At 33.9% G+C, this 21,530-nt stretch overlaps 2 protein-coding genes across 11 annotated transcripts in view; one reads left to right on the top strand and one right to left on the bottom strand.

Moving 5' to 3' along the window:
• Window positions 1-1,569: 1,569 nt before the first annotated feature.
• Cpsf6 (cleavage and polyadenylation specificity factor subunit 6) lies at window positions 1,570-14,726 on the bottom strand. 10 transcript variants are annotated; one of them, XM_089083066.1, is made up of 13 exons: window positions 13,952-14,692; window positions 13,223-13,279; window positions 12,382-12,606; window positions 11,712-11,939; window positions 11,089-11,568; window positions 10,348-10,392; window positions 9,550-9,709; window positions 9,126-9,239; window positions 8,407-8,684; window positions 7,739-8,036; window positions 7,183-7,447; window positions 4,789-4,869; window positions 3,224-4,158 (listed from the first exon to the last, which is right to left on the bottom strand). In XM_089083066.1, the coding sequence occupies exons 2-13, from the start codon at window positions 13,223-13,225 to the stop codon at window positions 3,990-3,992; spliced, it is 2,346 nt and encodes a 781-aa protein (XP_088939192.1). In that variant the 5' UTR covers window positions 13,226-13,279; window positions 13,952-14,692; the 3' UTR covers window positions 3,224-3,989. The 10 variants fall into 10 exon arrangements, with proteins under 10 accessions (XP_088939197.1, XP_088939192.1, XP_088939191.1 ...); XM_089083065.1 differs by having other exon boundaries at window positions 14,577-14,689; XM_089083062.1 differs by lacking the exon at window positions 13,223-13,279 and having other exon boundaries at window positions 9,550-9,676; window positions 14,577-14,726.
• A 996-nt stretch (window positions 14,727-15,722) lies between these two features.
• The window catches only part of UBL3 (ubiquitin like 3), a 44,721-nt gene continuing 38,913 nt past the window's right edge, over window positions 15,723-21,530 (top strand). Inside the window, exon 1 of the mRNA XM_011649691.3 lies at window positions 15,723-16,362. Coding sequence (XP_011647993.2) covers window positions 16,330-16,362 — 33 coding nt within the window. The 5' untranslated portion in view covers window positions 15,723-16,329. The remainder of the gene's footprint in view (window positions 16,363-21,530) is intronic.

Raw genomic sequence — 21,530 nt, forward strand, 5'->3', positions numbered from 1 at the left:
GCAATACGAGCATAATGTGAATAACGTGTTAATATAGTTTGCAAGATATCAAATTAGATTTGTACATCGATTTGTTTACAAATATGTTATCTCTTCTTTCCTTTTCAGATGACATTACGAAAGACATTAAATGGAAATGTCTATTTCTTTTTCAAAAAGATGCATATCATATTGTACGCAAAAATAATATACTTAAAATTAAGTATAACTAAATATAGAGTTGCATTTTATATGTTACACTTACCCATTACGTCCATACAAATTTTCCCCAGGCAACTTTATTCGCATCGCTCCCGTACAAGAGCGATTATTATACGCAAATAAAATGCTACATAAAATCAAAGGTATGACAAATAATCGCAACGATGACTTATAGTATGTCGGTGGAATGATAGCGGTTTCTAATTTACCGAGTAAACATGTCTCTTTTTCGAAAGAATGCGTGCACTTGTAGCAAAATTTGAGAATAAAAGAATATAGGATAATATATGTAGGAATTATGCAGACGATTATACTTGCGATCACACGAACAACCACGTACAAAACATTAACAATAGAATTTTAAATAAGGAAGAAATCGAAATGATACTATAATAATAATTCAATATTAATGCAAGTAACTGCATGGCATATTATATATATTTTATGTCCATTTCTGTCAATATAGATTAACTTCAATTTTAGTTTTATTTCTTTTTTTTAATTCTAAAAATTAGAAAAAATAAAGAATAAATTAAAATTAGATCAAGATTAAAAGATATTCGTTGAAATGGACATTAGTATTTTTGAACAAAATGATTCTAGCTGTAAATATATTGTACGTGGTTTCTTATGTTTCTAAAAAAAATATCTTAATATTTGTAAAATATCACATTATGATTATATAATGCTTTGCTGCAGTAATAATAATCACTGAAATATTTGTAACAATACTACATATGAGAACGCCTTTGTATTTTTATTAATAAATGCTATACTTCTCGAAAATGCAATAGAATTTCATTAAAAAAGCGTTGTACTTTTGAAATTTAGTGTTGATTTATCATAGCACGCCATTCTCGAATGATTCAATCACAAAAAGAAACAGCAAGCGCTATTTTGAGTTAATGGCATTTAAATAACGTGCCGAATATTTACTGCATTTCAACGTCGAATATGAATAAAATTATATACGATTGCGGTTTATATATAACGCAGTCTCTCTCAAGATTTTAAAAATATTTATCTGATTCTCTTATTAAATACGAGACCAAATTTGACAATACGCAAATAATCATTTTCGCAAATACGGAAAAACTTTACAACACAATTTCGCATTGAAGTGATATTAAAATGATATTAAATGGGCAATGTCCCAAATAATTTCTTAAAATCTTATTTCAGCAGATATTTAAAAATTTTTAACTTAAAATGCTTTCGATGGATAACTTATAAAAAATTCATTCCCTGTATGCGTATAACAAATTCATTTACATAAATGAAATTAAAATATTGAATATGTATAAAAAAATCATGTAGAAATAATAATCTCAAGGAAAAAATCTTTTTAAAGCGCTAGTAAGTAGATCATGATGTTAAACGCGTATTATTATCATCATCTATATATCAATTAATAAAGAATTTAAACAGAGTTGTAAGATTATCAAGATTACATGTGGAAATAATATTTCTTAATTTATAATATAGAAGGCAGGAACATCTGCATTCTGTTGTTGAAAATATACACATTTCTTTAACGTGTATATCTTCTTTTCTTAAGTTTCATTTCTTCCATTCCTAAAAAAGAGAAAAAAGATAGATAAAATGCCATTCTTCTGCAAAATTAAATTAAAGTTATTTGAGCATAAAATCGAAAAAAATGTTTCAAAAAAATTAAGATATAAATTTATATAATTAGAAAAATATTTGTATCTTGTACGAATAATTCAGATTAAATTATATGTAAAAGATAAATTTTATCGAAACTCTTTGTTCTTTTCAGCTCTTCTTAGTTCCTTATTTTTTTTTTAAATTAATAAGTAACATGATATCCATTTAGCAAAATTACATTAAAATATTAAACATCTAATAAAATCACAAAGATAAGTATTGATATTCCATTCTTAAAAATATAGTTTCATGTAGTTTAAACATAGATATAAAATCGACAAAATTTGCATTTCTCTCAAAATCATTTTGCAGAAAACTTGAGCTTGTTCCAAAATTATGATTGTCCTGGGAAATCTATTAATATATTGCAAGAACAAACTCAATAAAATTATACTTACAGTCAAACTGTTAATATCATTCATTTATAATAATAAAATATACTATTTATTATGCATTACATTCGATATGTCAATATTTTGTATAACATATATATATATATATATATATATATATATATATATATAGTATATACATACACCACACACGCGCGCGCGCGCGTGTGTGTATGTATATACTTATTAGCACTGTTCTTATATGACTTCAAGCAATAATTTGACTATAAGTATTTCGTATGCTTTTTTTATTTTCTTAATATTATTTGTATATCAATAATATCAATGATATAATAATCATTGATTTTATACTTAGGTAACCAAAGTTTCATGCATCTTAGTTTTACGATTTACAACATAAAAGGAGATGTTGATTTTGCATAGGAATAATTGTACTATATAATGTTTCGTGAGATAATTTCTCCTAGATATTCTTTATAAAAAATTTTATACATAAATTTATTATATTATAAAGATATTATTAATAATAATATCTATATAATATATTTTATAATATGAAGAGGTCATAATATTTTTAATGATAATTTTTAGAAATAATTTTTATGAAAATTTTTATGGAAGATATCCAAGTATCTGTGCAGCTCACAAACATGATATTAGCACATTTATTTCTAATTTCTTATTATAAAATATACTTAACATTTGCACTTCGAAAAGCGAATCGTATATAATTTAATTTAATTCACTTAATAATAAAATGTTTCATCATTAATCTTCAAATGCATGTAATTTTCTTCTAATATTTCTTTCTAATGTTAAATAAAAAGTTACGTTAGTGACATGCATCAGAAAATTAACATATATTTTGTACATAATACGATTCAGCTTTTCGAAAAATTTGTGAGCTCAGGAATTTTATAAAATCGCAGAAACGAAAACATAGTTCTCTAATTTTTTCTTGTTAGGAATTTGTGTGTACAAATGAATAAAGTAAAGACATGTTTGGCATTTATATTTTTTTGAAAGCGTATATATGTATTACGTTAAGATACAATCTTGAACTCGTCCGTGTAGAAGGCTGATGATTTTCTCGTGCCGATGTCTTCGTTCTTTCTTCTTTCCATACGAATTCTGTTGTTCTCGTCGCATCTTGTTCTCCAATTCTATTTCTTATCACTGCGAATGATAATCTTGAGCAATCTCGAATCAAGATGTCTTTTTTTTCCTTACCTTCCCCTGACATTCATACACGATAACTATTCACTCTGCAGATCCATTGTCGGATTAAATGAATATTTTCTTAATCATAATACAGTTACATAGATATATGTATACATGTAGTGCATTATTATATTAATACATATATATGTAAGACAAAAGGACTCCGCGATCAAGATTTCACGGAAATTCTATACTGAGCTCGAATCCGACTATTTTAAAAGAAGACAAGAACGTTTAGAATTCTACGTGAAATCTAAATTTCTGAACTATCCTAAGAGCAATTCGTTAAGCAAATCTCGAAATTACCCTTTTACCGTTTAACCTACAATGTTTCTTGATAATGTCGCGTGTCATTAATAATCTTTGGATGTCACAAGTGTTCATACAATATTAAGCGATAATAATATACTTTTACTTGAAGGATTAAAGAGACGAGGATCAAAATGTGTTAGTGTGTGTGTTGTTCCATTTACTGCTTTATCACTGATCCTCTGTCATGTCGACACGCTTTGTTTTCGTCATCTTCGCTGCTTGTATCCTTCTTTTTTAGTGTCTTGAGCGATGTGAGGAGTCTCCTCGTTCATCTCGACGATCCCGTTCCCGTTCTCGTTCACGTTCCCGTTCCGGTTCTCGTTCCCGCTCGGATGGTCTTCGGCTTGATTCTCGTTCTCGATCTCGCTCTCGCTCGCGCTCTCTGTAGCGATCGTCATAATACCTACACAAGTCACGTCAGCCAATTATCTTATTTTAATGCTGCTTTATATACTTCATAATATCTACGGGTCCGCTTTTTATTATAATGTTAGTCTTGAATGTTATTCATGAATACACAAAGGAATAATGATCATATATATCGCTTTGTCTCTCTGTCATTTTATTTTTAATGATTGCTAATCGATGTATCTCGTGCATAAAAACGCATAAACACAAAACAAATTGGCACAAGTACAGAGATGTGAGTATGCAATTATAACGATAACAAATATATAATTCCGTAATTATCATAATAGCAATATATATAGAGGATGTTTCTTCCTGATATTTCTTCCTATATATAATATATAATCCTATATATAATTCCAACAATAAAAGATCTATTAATAATAAAATAATTTTCTATTTTTTTCAATTGTTTTAATCATAATTAAAACCTTCTGTTTCGTTATTCTACATATAATATTTTTTTTCTCGATACTTCAACATTCGAAATGAAAAATGAAAAAGAGGCATGAATTTATTTGTCGACGTAATGAACAAATGGCAGTTCCTATGATTATCTCCTCATTTACATAATATTTATTTAAATCTACATGCATTTGCTGCGTAATGAAAAAAAGTAAATTACCTAGTCGCCTTGGAAGAAGAGACGGGTGCCGTCTCTGGCGGTTCTTCTTTTACTCTTGGCCTGGCTGATTGACGTGTTGTACTAATGGAAAAGTGGATACTTTGTTATGACGATTCATGTACCAGGCTTAGTACATTTCATTAAAAGCAAAAAATTATTCTAAGAGAGACGATAACTCGGATCGACCAATGTTATTCCGCTATCAGAGAGACATTTTGCGAGAGACTTATATTATTTCGTAAAAATTACATAATAATCATATACAGATACAAAATAATGAAATAATCACAAGTATAATTCAATATAAATTTCAATATATGGTTTTATAAACTCGCAATTTATAAAAATGTAATGTATATACATATATATAAATTAATGAATACTAATTGATTCCAGCTATCAATAATTCAGGGATGATTTTTAGGATATTATTATTTAACATTAACCCTGATACCATATACTAAAAGATCATATAAGAAATAGATTGTGTGCGATTAAGATTAAATGACACATTGAAATTTATTTAATTCACTTTTAATTTTTATCATATAATTGTATAATTTTAATGTTTGATTGTTCACCGTACATGATTACAGGGTTTCATGTTTCCTACTACAATACAAACTTTAGAGTATGGACATGGACCGTGAGTTAAAATGATATTTGTTATTAAAATATGTCGGTTGCTTTTATCGCGCATTGCATACTTTATGCTGGTAAACTATATTTTATCCAGTAGTCAGCATTTTTCATCGCTGTTCACTGAATTGTCCTTACAAATATAGTTAATTATATAAAAAATTATATAAAAAATGATATAAATACATGCGAATGTATTCGCGAGTCTTATAATTATAATTAAGTCGTGAAACAATTAAAAAATCATAAGCAGTCGTGTAAATGAATTTTACACTAGACCGTGCATTTGGCTTGTTCTATGCATGCTTATAAAAAAATTACAATTTGCATATGTTAAAAAAATAAAAAAGAATGTACAATTCATGTAAGAATGCAACGAGTTATAAACGAATTAAGATACAAAAATTTTTTGTTCCGATTTATATATTATAATTAATCTTATTACATTGAAATATTTTTTAGGAGTCATTATTCAATTTATTCACGTTTAAATTCGCGTGAATGTATATTTAAAATATAGTTCCATAAAGATGCTACTACAGTGCAAAAAAGGAATGTACAATGGATGAAAATATAATATTAACATTTTCAATAAAATTATTCAATTTTGCTTTTGCGTCAACTATAACAATACAATTTTTTTTCATATCGTCCTATACTTTATAGCATACTTCAATAGCAGATTGTAGTCAGTGATGCTGCAATTTATTTTTATAAATAACATAATCTTTATGAGAAATATTAATTTTTAGTATCTAATATATTATTTAATATATATATATATATATATAGAAACTTATATAAGAAAAACACGAAATACAAAGAGCTCTTACGCACATATATTAATATACAATTTAAAAAATGCTTCTGACTATATGTGGAAAAATTATTTTCAGAGTGTATGAGCAAAAAAGAAAATGCGATATAAAATTTAACACAATTTTACAATTTCAAAAATAATTTTGTGCACAATGATTTATAAATTGCAGCTATTGCTATAAACATCACGTTGCGTAACATTATAATTAAATATAAAATGAATATAGCATTGATTTTTTTGTGTGCGATTATTGCGCAACAATTCAAATAGCTATAGATAAGATCTGAAGCAACAAATAATGAAATAATGTTATGATTGAGATAATAAAAAAGCGCTTCTTCACACTCGATATATCAAAATATCAAAAAACAAGATATCACTGTAGGTATATTTGCTTGCTTATAGATATATTGATCTTTTCTATTCTCTACTTTTTCAAAATATTCCATATTTATAATCAACAAAAATTATGTCGAGAGATTCGTTCACATTTAATTTCTGATCATAACACAAATGCATGATATGGATTGTTGCACGACAATCTTTAATAGCATAAAAAAATCAATTGATTCAAAATATAAATTCTAAACATACATGAGAAAAAAATAAATACATATATACACACATATACATATGTATATATATATATATATATATGTATAATACAAATATTTTTATTATATACTATATAATGAAAATTTATTTGTAATAGTTTGCAGTCTGCTGATTCTATAGTAAATTGCAATGAACGATATCTCACATAAAATACATAATGTATTACTAACATTAGTATAAACGATTTATGTCTTTTTTTTCTAACCATCAAAGATTCTAAAGAGCTTCTCTCAACAAAATTCTTTCTTTCACACAACAAACGCGCACAAGAAATTAGATATAATTAAGAGATTAATCTGGTAAGATCATTTTTGGCTTACCTTTCTTCTCTGCTTCTCTCTCTATATTCACGATCTCTTTCACGTTCGCGCTCTCTTTCTCTGCTGCGTGATCGCTCTCTCGGATATGGTTCGCTGTAATAGCGTTCTCTGTCTCTATCACGGTCTCTTTCTCTGTCGCGATCGCGTTCTCGGTCACGTTCACGTTCCCGGTCTCTGCTACGCTCACGATATTCACGATCCCGACTTCTTGACCGTTCACGGCGTCTTCTATGACTACGTTCTCTGTCACGCGAACGTGAGCGTTCTGCAACAAAACAAGTTACTTGTGAGATAGATAATATGATTAATCGCACAGTTTTAAAATAAATTTGAAATAATCTGTTTAGAGAAAATATTTTTTTACAATCTGATTTAATTCTCAAAATATAAAATAAATCCCTTTCTACATAAACTTTATTTTCCGCTATTCTTAAGACAGAAATTTACAAAATTATAATTCTGATGCTTTTCAAGATTAAGATTTCAAGAAATATTTTAAATATTTTTTAAATTTTGATGGAACAATTAAAATGGAACATGATACAAATCCACTCACCTCTACGTCCAGATCCATAGCTCTTGGTCTCAACACCGCGTAAAGTATCTTGAAGAGAACTGATCAAGATTTTGCATCTATCATCTGCAGCTACCTTAGATTGCTTTATCAATGAAATGGCTGTTACCAGAGTTTCTATGGCACTTGCATATTCGCCTGCCGCAGCGTCGGATACTGCCCGCGCAATAGCGGACGAGGATACTGTACGATTACGGCCCATTATCTCTTCAAATTCTTGTTCAGTGAGCGGTGGTGGACCTTCCGGACGATGATCAGGCCCGGGTGCTCCGTAAGGTGCCTATATAATACAAAAAAACAATGTAAAAAATTTTATTAAACATTTTAAATATTTTTCAAATAAAAATCTTATGAGTTCCTATATTCAAAATCCATAAAGTTCCCATATTCTAAATGTCAATTTTTTATAAATTAATAAACATCAAATTTGAATTTTTGAATTATAATTCTGAAAATGAATAATACATTGCATAGTGCAAATGTACGATATTCTTTAATAAATAATTAATTAGTCCTATCTTGTTTGGAATAAACAAATCAGCAAAAAAACTATCTAAAACGATAATTATTAAAATAATTAAAATTTGTTCAAAAAATTACTTATTAATTGACTTAAATATTTCAATTAAAATGTTTGAATGTAATAATACTTGTGCACTTGGTCCGTAACCATGTGGTGGTACATGTGGCGGTCCATGTGATTGTCCATGTGGCGGACCATGAGGTGGTCCATGAGGAGGACCATGGGGTGGCCCATGTGGTGGGCCATGAGGTGGACCGGGAGGTCCTGGAGGATGTTGACCAGGATGTTGATGAGGTGGCCCTTGCGGAAAGAATGCGGGATTTACATGAGGTGCCGGACCACCTGGCGGTCCTTGAGGAGGGCCCTGTGGCGGTCCGCCATGTCCTGGAGGTGGCCCCCCTGGACCTAATAATGCACTTGATTAATACTGGACATCTTTCATTGACAAATATAAACAATAAACATCGTGATTACAAAGATAATGGAAATAAATTCTAGTTCAAGGTCGAATAATGAATCATGTAATATTATCATGAATCATTAATGTTTTTTTTCATTGTTATTCTTTTCCATATGTATTGGATGTAGAAATATTTAGCAAAATTTGTTCAAGAATATGCGATATATAAATATGGTGCAATAAAACACATAGTCGTTTATTATTAATATTAAAGATATATAATGGTTTTCGATAATTTTCAGTTATGAAATGATCCTTTGAAACATCTTGCACCTCAATGCTTCTGCCAGATCAATTTCCCTCAATATCATGCATCTCCCACAATGTAGCGAACTAGATTGACTAATAAAATTTGTAACACTGAACGAGCATTCTAAATCTCTCACCACCCATAGAACCTGGAGGAGGTCCTCTCTGTGGTGGACCTTGGCCAGGCTGCGGCCCTTGCATATGTTGATGTTGAGGGAAACCTGGTGGTCCCTGAGGCCCATGATGCATTCCTATGCACATATCGAACATTCTCATCAGTAATACCGATCTGCTGTTAGCAGATCGAAAATAATATGGTACAATACTATTATTACTACTTTGATGCAGTTTCATTTGCAAGGTCCCACCACATCTTCGTTGTCTTTTTCTCTATTTACTCAATCATGCAAAAAAAAAAAAAAAAAAAAAAATATAATAACAAAGCACTCAAATTCAAGATGTTTCAGAGGAGTGATCTTAAAATCTTTTTGCATTTTAAATAAGATTTTGCAAAGATAAACACAAGTTTCGAGAGAATAACAAATCGATCTGCGCACGAACCTGGTGGCCTATTCCATTCAGGACGAGGTTGTGCTCCTCTGGGATCTCCTGGAGGTCCACCAGGATGTCCAGGTGGGCCACGCGGAGGACCCTGTCCGGGTGGTCCAGGTGGACCACCATGAAATTGCTGAATGAAGACAGATGAAGGTTCTATTTCACTCTATCATAATTACATATAGATAATTACTGTCTAGTTTGACGAAAAAGTAAATAATTTTAAATTAGAAAACAAGAGACAAAAATTTATAAGAAAAAAGTTTGAACATTAATAAAATTTATAAAATGAACATTTTGTAAAATTTATATATGTATAAAAAATATAACCGTTAATATATACTAAAAATATGTACACTAAAAAAAATCTTCACACAAAAATTCTCTTAAAAATTTAGTATCCATGTTTATATTTTTTAATGAATAATATCCAATGCATATTATATATAATATCCAATGCATAATTCAATTTTTTTATCGTTTATAATATGATTTCTATAAAACTGTTGCATATATGTATTGTAGATGACATTATGTGGTAACATTAAATCAACAAAATATAAAATACAAGCTTCATCAAACAAAATACAGAGTTTGAGAAAATTAATATATTTAAAATATCAACAATGCTATAATTTTATTTCTTAATCGTTATTTTATCTTCTAAACAGCCAGTTGTATGCAAGATTTAAATTTGAAAGTTGAAGTTTTCTAAAGCAATATAATAAAAATAGTTGATTAGATACAATATATACAATTATTCTTTGAAAACAGAATTGAAAAGAAAACCTCATTATCGATTACCTGTGGTATATGATAACTGGCTTCTGAAAGGTCTCTAGTGCAACTCTGTTTACGCGTAAGACATGTAAGTGCAAAAGATATTTAAGCCTGTACCATGATCATTTACAATAGACATGCATTAAATGATTTTTTGAAAACTGCAAATCTCTTTATAAATTTATCTTGTAATTTTTGCAACTATTTTATCTAAATTATAAAAATATTTATACTGATTCTGCATAGTGTGAAAATTTCTAAACATTCAGGAAATCTTCAGAATGTTGTTATAACGATTACCAAACCATTGCGAATGTCATCACAAGTTTCTCCGTGTAATTGATTTCAAATAAATTTCAAAAGGTTTTAATACATTTAAGTTCATCTGTTACTATTTTATGTTTTATGTTTTACATTTTGTTTTTAGAAATGTTTAATATTTCATATGTATAAACATGTATAAGTATGTATAAATTCTATATTCCTCAACCAATGATCGTTTAATATTAAAAAAAAAAGTAATAAAATTTGTTTTGTTAAATCTATAATATTTTGGTTATTACGGCTTTTTTTATTACGGCATATGATTCACAAAATATTTGCTGTCAATAAAATTACGCAGACAAATATTGCTACTAAATATCGTAAATAAATTTCAAAAATATAACACTAAATGGATATATAAAAATACCGTCCAAGGTATGTTAAAAAATTATTTTGTTTGTTAAAAAGTAATTTACCACAAAAATTTGCCACAATACGTACCATTCCAGGAGGCCTATGCTGACCAGGACCTGGTCCAGGTGGACCTTGCTGAGGTGGACCTCCAGGTCCACTAGGTCCTCGAGGCGGTCCCGGAGGACCATTTGGACGTGGCCCATTCCACGGCCCCTGTTGATAACCAGGCGGCGGACCTTGATTAGGATGACCAGGCAATGGATGATGTGGTCCTGGACCTGGTCCTAATGGCGGACCATGCATACGTGGCGGACCCTGTTGACCTGGCCCACCAGGACCTGGCGGACCCATTCCAGGTGGCGGCATTCTCTGCGGTCTCACACCCTGTGGAGGACCCATCATCATTCTAGGACCGTGATTTTGTTGTGAATGTTGAGGATGTTGAGGGTGTTGGGGATGCTGTTGATGAGGTGGCATTGGTGGCTGATGTTGATGTGGATTATGAGGACGTTGGCTCTGACTCTGTTGTGGAGCCGGAGCAGGTCGCGTCTTACACTGCGACTCAAACTGAGAACACATAAAAAAAAGATTGTCGTGTTTAAGTTCCATGTGTACCCATCATTATGAATATCATAACATACTATTTCTGTACATTACAGAATTAGTTTGTATATGTTTTCTTTATTTACGCAATGCACAAAAATACATACTTGATTGAGAGCTTGTTTGGTAGGAAAAGTTACTACTGGATTCTGTCCATGCAATTCTTTCTTGGGCAGTCTTTCCATACATATTCTCATACTCTGTTCAGAGCCCAGAGATATTACACAGAATCCTTTAGACTGACCGTTGGCACGATTCTCAAAAAACTTTACTTCCACAAAATCAGTCACACCAACGCTTTGAACAGCATCAGTTATATCTTGATCACTTGTCCACTGAAAAGAAAATTTGTTATCGAATAATTTTCATCAAAAAATGATAAAGAATATTAAATTAACCAAATTATATTAAATATTTAATTAAATATTAAATTGTATTAAAATTCAAATTCTCAAAGGAGGGAGAGAGAGAGAGAGAGAGAGAGAGAGAGAGAGAAGGGGCTTTGTTTGCAATATGAAATATTATAGAAACCAGAAAAAGATGCATCGTTTGAAAAACTTATTAGTTTTTCTATTTGTTCTATTTCTTTTATTATAAAATAAGAGATTTTAATTTACATGGCGCAATGCAAAAAGTTACACTAAAAAATGATAAGGATGAATATTTTTTAATTATTAAAATATGAATAATTTTTAAATATCAAAATTAATTCTCTGTATACATATATATGTATACATGTGTACATATATATATGAATATATGTGTACATATACATACCCATGTCAAATTACCAACATACAGTTGATGCCGTCTACCAATTTGATTCGGTTGGATGTTATTGCCAAGTTGGTGGTAAGGCGCATTTCCATTAGTTTCCTCATTTGGAGATGTGGTATCACCACCACCTTCTCCAGCATTCCCGGAAGAAACGCCACCATTACCTCCTGCAGGAGCAGCGATTACATCATCATAAAGATCAACGCCATCTCCAGCAAATTCATCCTGAAACAAACATGTAAATGAACATTATAGTAATAAAATTACAATAAAATATTAAAAAAATGCGTAACGCTACGCTATTGTTAAATAGTAATTTTTCATTATTTTAGATGACAAGCAGATTGATCAACAAATAATATATGCATTTTACAATTTTTATTTAACACACACATATGTACTGAATATGTTACAGTCAAAGTGCAAAAAAACTTTATAAAAAAATACAACACTAGAATAATATTTCATTATTTTAGCCTAAGCTATTTCTGCATTGTGATCACTGTTAAAGTTATGTGTATCTTGTGTTCTCAAGAAAAACTTAATTAAATCTTTAATTAAAAACTTTTATAATCATTTTTTAGTTTAAAAAAAAAGTTGCACCATCAAGTTCATAAGAACGTATTGAGTCCATTTTGTTATTTGAGCATCAAAATATTAAAAGAGAACAGCAAAAGGATTGACAGAGTAATATATAGAAATCAGACTTGGACACCTCCAAAATTGGAAGTAATGCTCAATATAACAACATGATCTCAAGATGCTTTCGCACCAGCTTGATATTTATAAACTAATTTACGAAAATAAATTACATCAAGATGTAAAAAATCGTTAGATGTACCATTTTCTTATTACACGACTTCCTGCACCTTGTGGTTCAACCAATCGTACACTTCGACTGTAACAGATATGCAGATATACATACTTTTTGCATTGTAAAGATATGATAAAAAGCGGGGATTGACCTCACATTGTAATTTCACGTTCAAATTCAGACTTTGGTATGCAATGAATGCACAAGAATAATTATCCTTGTCCAGACATTTTAACCGAGATGCAATAAATGCAATAAATATTTTTCTATAAAAGATACGGCTGAAGATGTATTTGCCTACAAATTTTTCATGCTAAATGTTGCCATTTAATTCTCTCACACGAAGCTTGCATAATCTTACTCCTATACTAGAGATCAAGATTCTCAAAAATAAAATCTCAACTCGCCCGAAATTACACTGATTTCAATCCCTGCTTTAATCGAAATATTCTAAACAACGACACCTTCTCGCATAATGGGGAAGATATTTGAAAAGCGGGAAGTAGCAACAATAAAAAAAGTACAAGGAAACGTGAACTTGCATGCAGTGCACGAAATGTCGCGGTGTGTATGTGTGTATACTTTCGCATTTTTAGAAGTACGTGTGCGCGTAAAAAAATCTAAAGATCACAAGAATCAAAGGAAGATAGAAGAGACAGAAGGGAAGAAAGGAAGGAAGGAAGAAAGGAAAGGGGAGTGGAGGGGGCGGAGAGAGAATTATAAAAGGGGATAAAGAGTTAACGACATTCGCCTTACCGCTAGCACCATTTTGCGGTCGATTCCTGTTGCGAACCCGTATTACTGTTTTAGCGCTTAGCTCCGGAAGCGGGTACGCGCACGCGATCAAGGGCACCAGACAGGCACTAGCTAGACAGGCGATCGGTCAACCGTGATCGGCAAGGAGATAACACTTTTAGAGAAAAGCTCGTCTCGGACGTGCTTATTTGTTAGTTGTTTGTTTGCCGTTCGTTCGTTCGCTCATTTACGCGCGAGCGCGCGCGCGCGCGCGCAGGCGGGCGCTCTTTTCTTCGAAGTCTCGCTCGCCGGCACACTCGTAATAGTCGGCTAAGAAATCAATGATGCGAGCCGATGGTTAGGGACGATCGCCCGTCCACCACAACGCTGACACACTCAGCTTCGGTTTTTCGGCGCGCGCGGAACCGACGCGGAACAGTAATTGCCGTCGCTCACAGTTCGCGACGCGGCACGATAAGGTGCGGTGCGGTGCGGTGAGGTGCGGCGCGGTACGGCACGTAGCGTCGCGATTTTTGTTCGCGTGGAGTGTGAATGTGTCGAACGCGAAATGGCCCCTTCGATAGTACGGAAAAAGAGAGAACGCGGCCCTGTACCTTTATTGCTATCAAAGAGAAATGCGAGTTACCTGCGCGAAATCTTGCTCGAGATCGTCGGCGTACAAATCAATGTCACCGTCCGCCATTTTACGCACACCGACGCTCACTGCGGCCGCAACACGGCGGAAAGCGCCAAGCGTCGCGCGCAACTAGGCTCCCGGGAAGACGCGACGGAGGCGCCACGCACGACGAAACGTTGGTACCGCTTCTGATATGTAGAAGCGCCGTTTCCGGTTCCAGATCGACTTGCAAGTTTACTCGTTCTATAGACTATAATTTTTTAGATTAATTTTTTTCTTTTTTTATTTTATAAGGTTGCGTTCAGAAATAACATTTGAGTAGCTCAGTACTCAGGTATCGCTTGTATATACTTTCCGCACTCGCGTTTCTCGTTCTTTCTCCAACGCTCGCATACATATCCCTCATTTCAAATATAAAAAAAAAAATCCTAGGAAGTACTAGCAATGCGAACAAATTTTATTTTTACCAATATAGATTATCATTAATTTACTTTTGTATCACATTTTAATTCTAAGAATTAGAAAAAAACAAAGAGTATATTAAATCGAGATTAAATTTGATCTATATTGATAGAAATGCACACAGTCGATGCGAGTATTTTTATTGGCTTTTGCAAACACAAAATCATATATCTATTTCCGGAAGAAACGAAACACTGATTGGTTAACGCATGACTCCACGCGTTACTCCCTAGTGACGCGTCCCATGTGCAAGGACCATTAGTACTACATGGAAGTTCGCAATCGTGCTGGCGTAATGCGCATGTCTGGAAGCGCGCGCAACCCGATTGCGTACGAGCCTACGGTACTGTCGTCGTGACGTTGATCGAGTCCGCCGTCTAGTTGACCGCGCAGTCCCCGCGACGCTTGTTGCCTCCGAAGTTTCTTAACTCCAGCGCGAGATCGCCATTTTATGTGTTTGGCACTGTCACGGGACGGGTAACACGGGTGCGTGCGTGCGTGCGTGCATGCGTGCGGTGCGGTGCGGTGCGGTGCGATACGACGGTGCGGTACGGTGCGGCCGTGGCACACACCAAGCGTAGAAGTGCATCCGCGTCCGTCCGCTCGTGGTGCTTGGCATTCGTTTTGGTGCGGTTCAGCGTCGCTAAACATGTTGCCCGAACAACGGCCCGGCCCGGACGCATACAAGTAACGGCGGCGGCGGCCATCGGCCATCGGCGTAGCGCTCGATTCGAGCGGGGTGTCGGTCGCGGTGCGAGAGGCACACACGACACGACGCGGCTCATCGAAATGGTGTAGTGTAGCGCGCGCACGAGGCGGGCCCCCCTGCGCGAGCGTCAGAGAAAAAGTGTTTTTGTCTTCGTTGTCGCCGTCGCCGTTCTTCTCCTCGTCCTTCATCCTAGCCCTTCGTCCTTGTCCTCGTCCTCTCGTCCTCGCCCTGGTTCTCATCATCGTAGCTGGGAATAGAGTGCACCCCCGTCTCACGACTCGTCTCCCGCCCTATCGTTCAACACTGTCGCCGACAATCCCCGTCTCGGCATTCCCCGTGCCATCGTCAGCGTCATCCTTGTCCTTGTCATCGCCGTCATTGTCATCGTTGTCGTCGCCATCGTCGCCATCGCCGCCGTCGTCGCCGTCGCCGCCGTCGTCGTCGTCACCGCCGTCGCGGTCGTCGCCGTCGTCGCCGTCGTCGTCGTCGTCGTCGGCGGACGCAAGACATTCGACGTCGTCATCAAGACCACGGATTCCATCAATTACCCTGGATTACTCGCGACACGACGCCTCCTGGCCATCAGTTACGATGACTACGGTGCGCACCATACCCTCGGACAAGGTAAGCCTCTTTATATTTATATTATTATATTTATTTACGACATCAGGTGCATCTGTTTCGGTCTCTCTTTCTGTCTATCTTTCTCTTCTCGTTACGTGTCTCTTGTCATCGTATCCACCGCACCCTCTCGGCACTCTCCTTCTTTTTCCCTTCTTCCTGCGTCATTCTACATCGTCCCTGAGGAGGATGGAGGAGAGAATTTTTCTTTTTCTTCTTCACCTCCTTCTGCTTCGCCTCTATCTCCCCCGCAATCGCTTCTCCTTCTCCTCTTCCTACTTCTGCATTTCCTCCTACTCGCCACCGCCTCCTCATTCTCCTCCTCCTCTTTCTCCTCCTCCTCTTTCTCCTCCTCCTCCTCCTCCTCCTCCACCCTTCGCATACTCCCAAGCCTTTTGCGCCATGACGTCGTCGGGAAATTGTGAGATATACGTCGAACGTGACAGCTCACCGATCTGCCACTCCGCGAAAATTTCGCCAGCATCAGGATTTTCGGGGTGAACGATGTACTTCCTCGTGGACGCTGCGGTGCGTGACCAATGTCATTCCGCGATGCGAGGGTGAAAACGGAAAATAAGCCAGGGAGCAGGAAAGGTTTCTTACGCCAGAAATTAGGTTGTTCCCGAAATTATTTAAACGAACATCGGGTCGGACGATCGATTGTTCTTCAACTTATATCGGACGCGTCTTGCGTTTGTGTGTTAACGCTCGTCGCCTTGACACCTAGAACGAGCAAAGAACGGTTCGCGGATGAGATATAAGAAAGAGAAAAACAGAAAGAACAGTACCGGAAAGGAAATGAGATAAGGTGCGAAAATGCGAAATGTCACGCTTGACTTATTCCCAAGCCGAGGAGAGAGAGACGCCGCCTGCTCCAATTTAAAAGTATTGAATGAACGCCTCCCTTGTCCGTTTATCTTCATTGTCATGTAGATTGTTTTGACGCACGATAAGCTTGTTGTCGGCATATTATTGCTGTTGCAGACGAATTCGTTTTTCCTATAACGTTCAAGTCTCTTTTCTCATTCCCTATTTAATACGAGAAAGAGAGGAGGTGAGGTGGGAGTAAGAGAGGGGAGCGAGAGAGAGAGAGAGAAGGAGGGGGAGAGGGAGATATTTTCCGTCCTTATTTTGCGTTGACATTGATCTCCATTAGACGAATGAAACTCTGAATCGGGCGGCACCACTTAGCGCTGAACGCGACGCTAAATGCATCGTGTGGACCTTGATGTCTTTAACATATGCTCCGTTTCATAACGAAACATGGCCTACGTTCTATGCCGCAGTTGTCATTATAGCCTTCTTCTTCCCCCCCTCTCTCTCTCTCTCTCTCTCTCTCTCTCTCTCTCTCTCGCGCGCTCGCGCCCTTCCACACGCATATCATCGTGCATTCTACGCGAATGATTAAGTACGATTCTGAGTCTCATTTTTCCGTCACGCTATTCGCGCTCATCTCGCTCGTCGTTGTCGCGTAATGAGGGATTACTTAACGCTGGATATGAGACACGAAACGCGCTGCTGTATGCGATCGAACAAACGCCAACATACGGAACTTTCATCCCTCAACGCGGGGAGAGCGGTCTCGCATTCTTTTTTTATTAGCGTTAATTAAGAGTCGTGCACTTTCCCGACGATAAATTAAAGTTCCGAGAAAAGTGGAGATATTATATTGATCAAGCAGCACGCCTCGCTGTTTTTTGTTAATTAAGACGATAATCTCAAAATGCTTCGTCGATAATTCTCATATTATAAGCATTCCGAGAAAATTCAAATGAGCTAAATGATATAAGTAGAATCTCTGCGCGTTCGAGATTAAAAACAGAAACATTTATGATACAAGCGAATTCACGGTATCAAACGAATTCGAGGTATTTCTTATAAAAAAGAATTTAAAGAAACAAGATACACATCTTCTCGAAATGTGACGTTCGAATCTTGAAATACAAAAAAAAAAAAGCTACGCTAATTTGCGTGGAAAATAACAGTTGACTTTATCTGATTATTAGATTAAATCTGAATTTATCTACTTAAGTTCAAATATCTTATTACATAATAAAGGATTTATTTTTTATTTATCTTAAAAATATTATCTTAAAACTCTTTGGAATTTATTGCTATCTTGAATTAATAGCATGAAAGTTAAAAAGATATATGAGGAAAAATCTCGCCAAATATGTTAAATAAAAATGTTTTTAATAAATATTTGCAATCGACAGACTATAATAAACTTATATTGCACAATTTTTGATATTTTAGCAATTTGGTTCTTCATAATTATTTTAATAATTTAATCAAATTATTTTTTTAAATCTGTATCTGGCCAAATTTTTAGATACTTTAATAAAACTGTCTTTTTCTATTTATATAAAAGTTTCGGTATTTTAAAAAACAATTTGAATATTTTACATAATTATTTTGATAGTTAAACTTAGTTTTAAATTTGTATCTGACCAAATCTATAAGCATTTTAACAAAACTGGTTTTGTTTCTTTTATGCATAAATAAAATTCCAAAATGGTTTTCTGATTTGATATTTAACGCTAAAGTAGTTGTTATTTTTTTTTTTTGTACAATTTTGTACATTTTTTGACATATTCCGAATATCTCTCTCGCGTGTTTATAGGAGAGTTTGATCACAGTTCTCTCAATCGTTTTCGCATCGCAGTTTTTGCGCGGAAAATTGCAAAGCGACGTCGAGGCACGATTACATCGTGCCATCAAAAGGAAAGTCTGCCACCGGATTTCACTCCATTATCATACTTTCAAAAATTAATATTTCCACTTTGCGCTAGCCCTCTGATTAGAGATTTAAGATCCGCCGCGGATAACAATGCTTCTTCGCGCATCAACTTCGCTTCTCATCATGCTCGCGTGCGGGTCGACGACTTCTTAATGTAATATTCAGGAATTAAAGGCTTTACTCTTCTTCATACTAGATATCTGGATGTAATTAAAGTATTGGGTGAATCTTTCATAAGTCTTCTTTTTTAAAGTCCATCTTGATTGGTTTCGTAATAATGTCGCGTTTATATCTTCAAGCTGGTAAATTGAAATGTCCATCCAATATTAGACATAAATATCAAGTATTTAAAAATAATTTAGTTCAAATATCATAATAAAATCAAATGTGAAACGTGGTCAAATTGATTTATTAAAACATATCCAACATTTTTGCAGTGTGAATTTATTATGATTTATCAATGCACATATCGCTTTATTAAAAAATATCTAAGATATTTTGCAATATTAAATATATACGTTTCATTGCAGACTAAACCGTATATAAATTGAATATGACTTTATTAAAATACGAATTATAGATTGCCTCATTTTCCTACTGAATACTTAACTCTTCATTTATTTAAATGCATCTTGATGCAACTCAAATAAACTTTATAATCTAATACCATATATTTCTTTAACATCTTGACATTTAAATATATGTGTATTATATAATATTATATAATATGTGTATAATATTTAATATTCCACATTCTGATGAATAATGCATTCATTGAAATATTTAACAGAACGAGTGAAAATTAAAAACATTTTTATTACAGTATCTTGCAAATTATCTTTCCATTGAAATTTTTCATGAAATTCTCGTAGAAAAAATGAAATACATATTAAATATAAAGTTCAATAAAAAATTAGTGAAATGTTCTCGGTTATGTTTTTTCACATGTAAGGTTACGGCATTAAAAAGTATACTGAGCTCTCGGAATGATTTTCATCTTCAATGTTTTGATCATAATACGCAAGATGTTATATGTTTTGTTCCGAGGCGCCGATAAGGCTCTGTAATAACAACAGAATTTATCAGTCACGCACATTTTAAAATTAATAGTTCTCACTCTATTTTTATCCGCATCAAATTAAATAAGCCTCGAGCGACTTTTCGCGAAAGCGCAAAGATTATTTCTTTTCCTTTAGCTTTTCACGGCCATTTCGTGCGTTTCTGTTCGTTTATACAAGGTGTTCCTTTTTAATCCGTCATCCTTTTATCTTTGCAAGGTAAGGTCAAATTAAAAATATATTCATCATCGTGTGATTTTTTTTTTTTTATATAATTCCTTGTATATAATTATATGATACCTCTAGTTATTCCGTATATAAAAGTATTTAGGTCAAGTTCTCAAAAAATCAATAATTTACGAGATATTTTATTTTTCATGTCAAAATATTCTAGAATAAAATATAAAATATCTCGCAAATCTCGTTAATCTTTTAATAACTTTATTTTAATACTTTTACATCCAGAACAACTAGAGGAATTATATTACCGGAGGTATTATAGTAAAAAAGGTCATGATTTTATTTTTAAAAATGATAGTAATGCTCATGTGACTTTTAAACAGTTATCCAACGGCCATCATACGTTTCTCCTCAAACTTTTGTCTAAACATATTTTTGATTCAACCTTACCCTGCAAAGATAAAAAGGGTGATAGATATGATATATGAGACACCCTGTATACTGTTGCGTTGTATATGGTGTATATCATCGTGCACGATTATACGCGCTGCATGCAACAAAGGAACGTGGCGAGTAGAAGGCGCAACCTTCTTACGCGTTTGACTCTTAAATTGAAGCAGTTCTGAAAGTGTTTAATTAAAGATTAGAAAAAGACAGTTCTTGTATCATCATCGGTTTCTTCATTCTTTTGGATTGCGTTATGAATTGGATATGTACACGTGACAGACGAACGTATGGGTATTTAATTTTTTCCAACGTAAAAATTTCTCTTTAATAGTTGAGGTCGAAACGTATTTATATTCGTTGCATAGATTACTGATTTTCGAATTTTTTAAGAAATTCATATGATCTGCTTCGAATCCCGAATAATCACATTCTCAATAAATTAACATTTAACTGTTATAACATAAAAATGTAGTTTTTATAAACTTGCACAAAGTATCACGATATAATAGAACTGGACGAGGCATTGAATTTACGATATTCTTTGTCTCTTAGAAGAATCAGGATATTAAATTTATTCTAATTTTAACGAATTACATGTTTTGACGAACTAATCTTAACGAATTATATTATTTTTGCGAGAAAAAGATTGGCGAAACGTTTTTTGTAACATATCATCGCAAGGAAGCACTCCCTTTACCGACATATTAAAAACAGGTTCTATATCATGCAGATGCATGGTTTCTTCG

This window comes from Pogonomyrmex barbatus, unplaced genomic scaffold (genome assembly GCF_055798465.1).
Source record: "Pogonomyrmex barbatus isolate J1 unplaced genomic scaffold, ASM5579846v1 scaffold7, whole genome shotgun sequence".
NCBI classification, from domain to species: Eukaryota; Metazoa; Arthropoda; class Insecta; order Hymenoptera; family Formicidae; genus Pogonomyrmex; species Pogonomyrmex barbatus.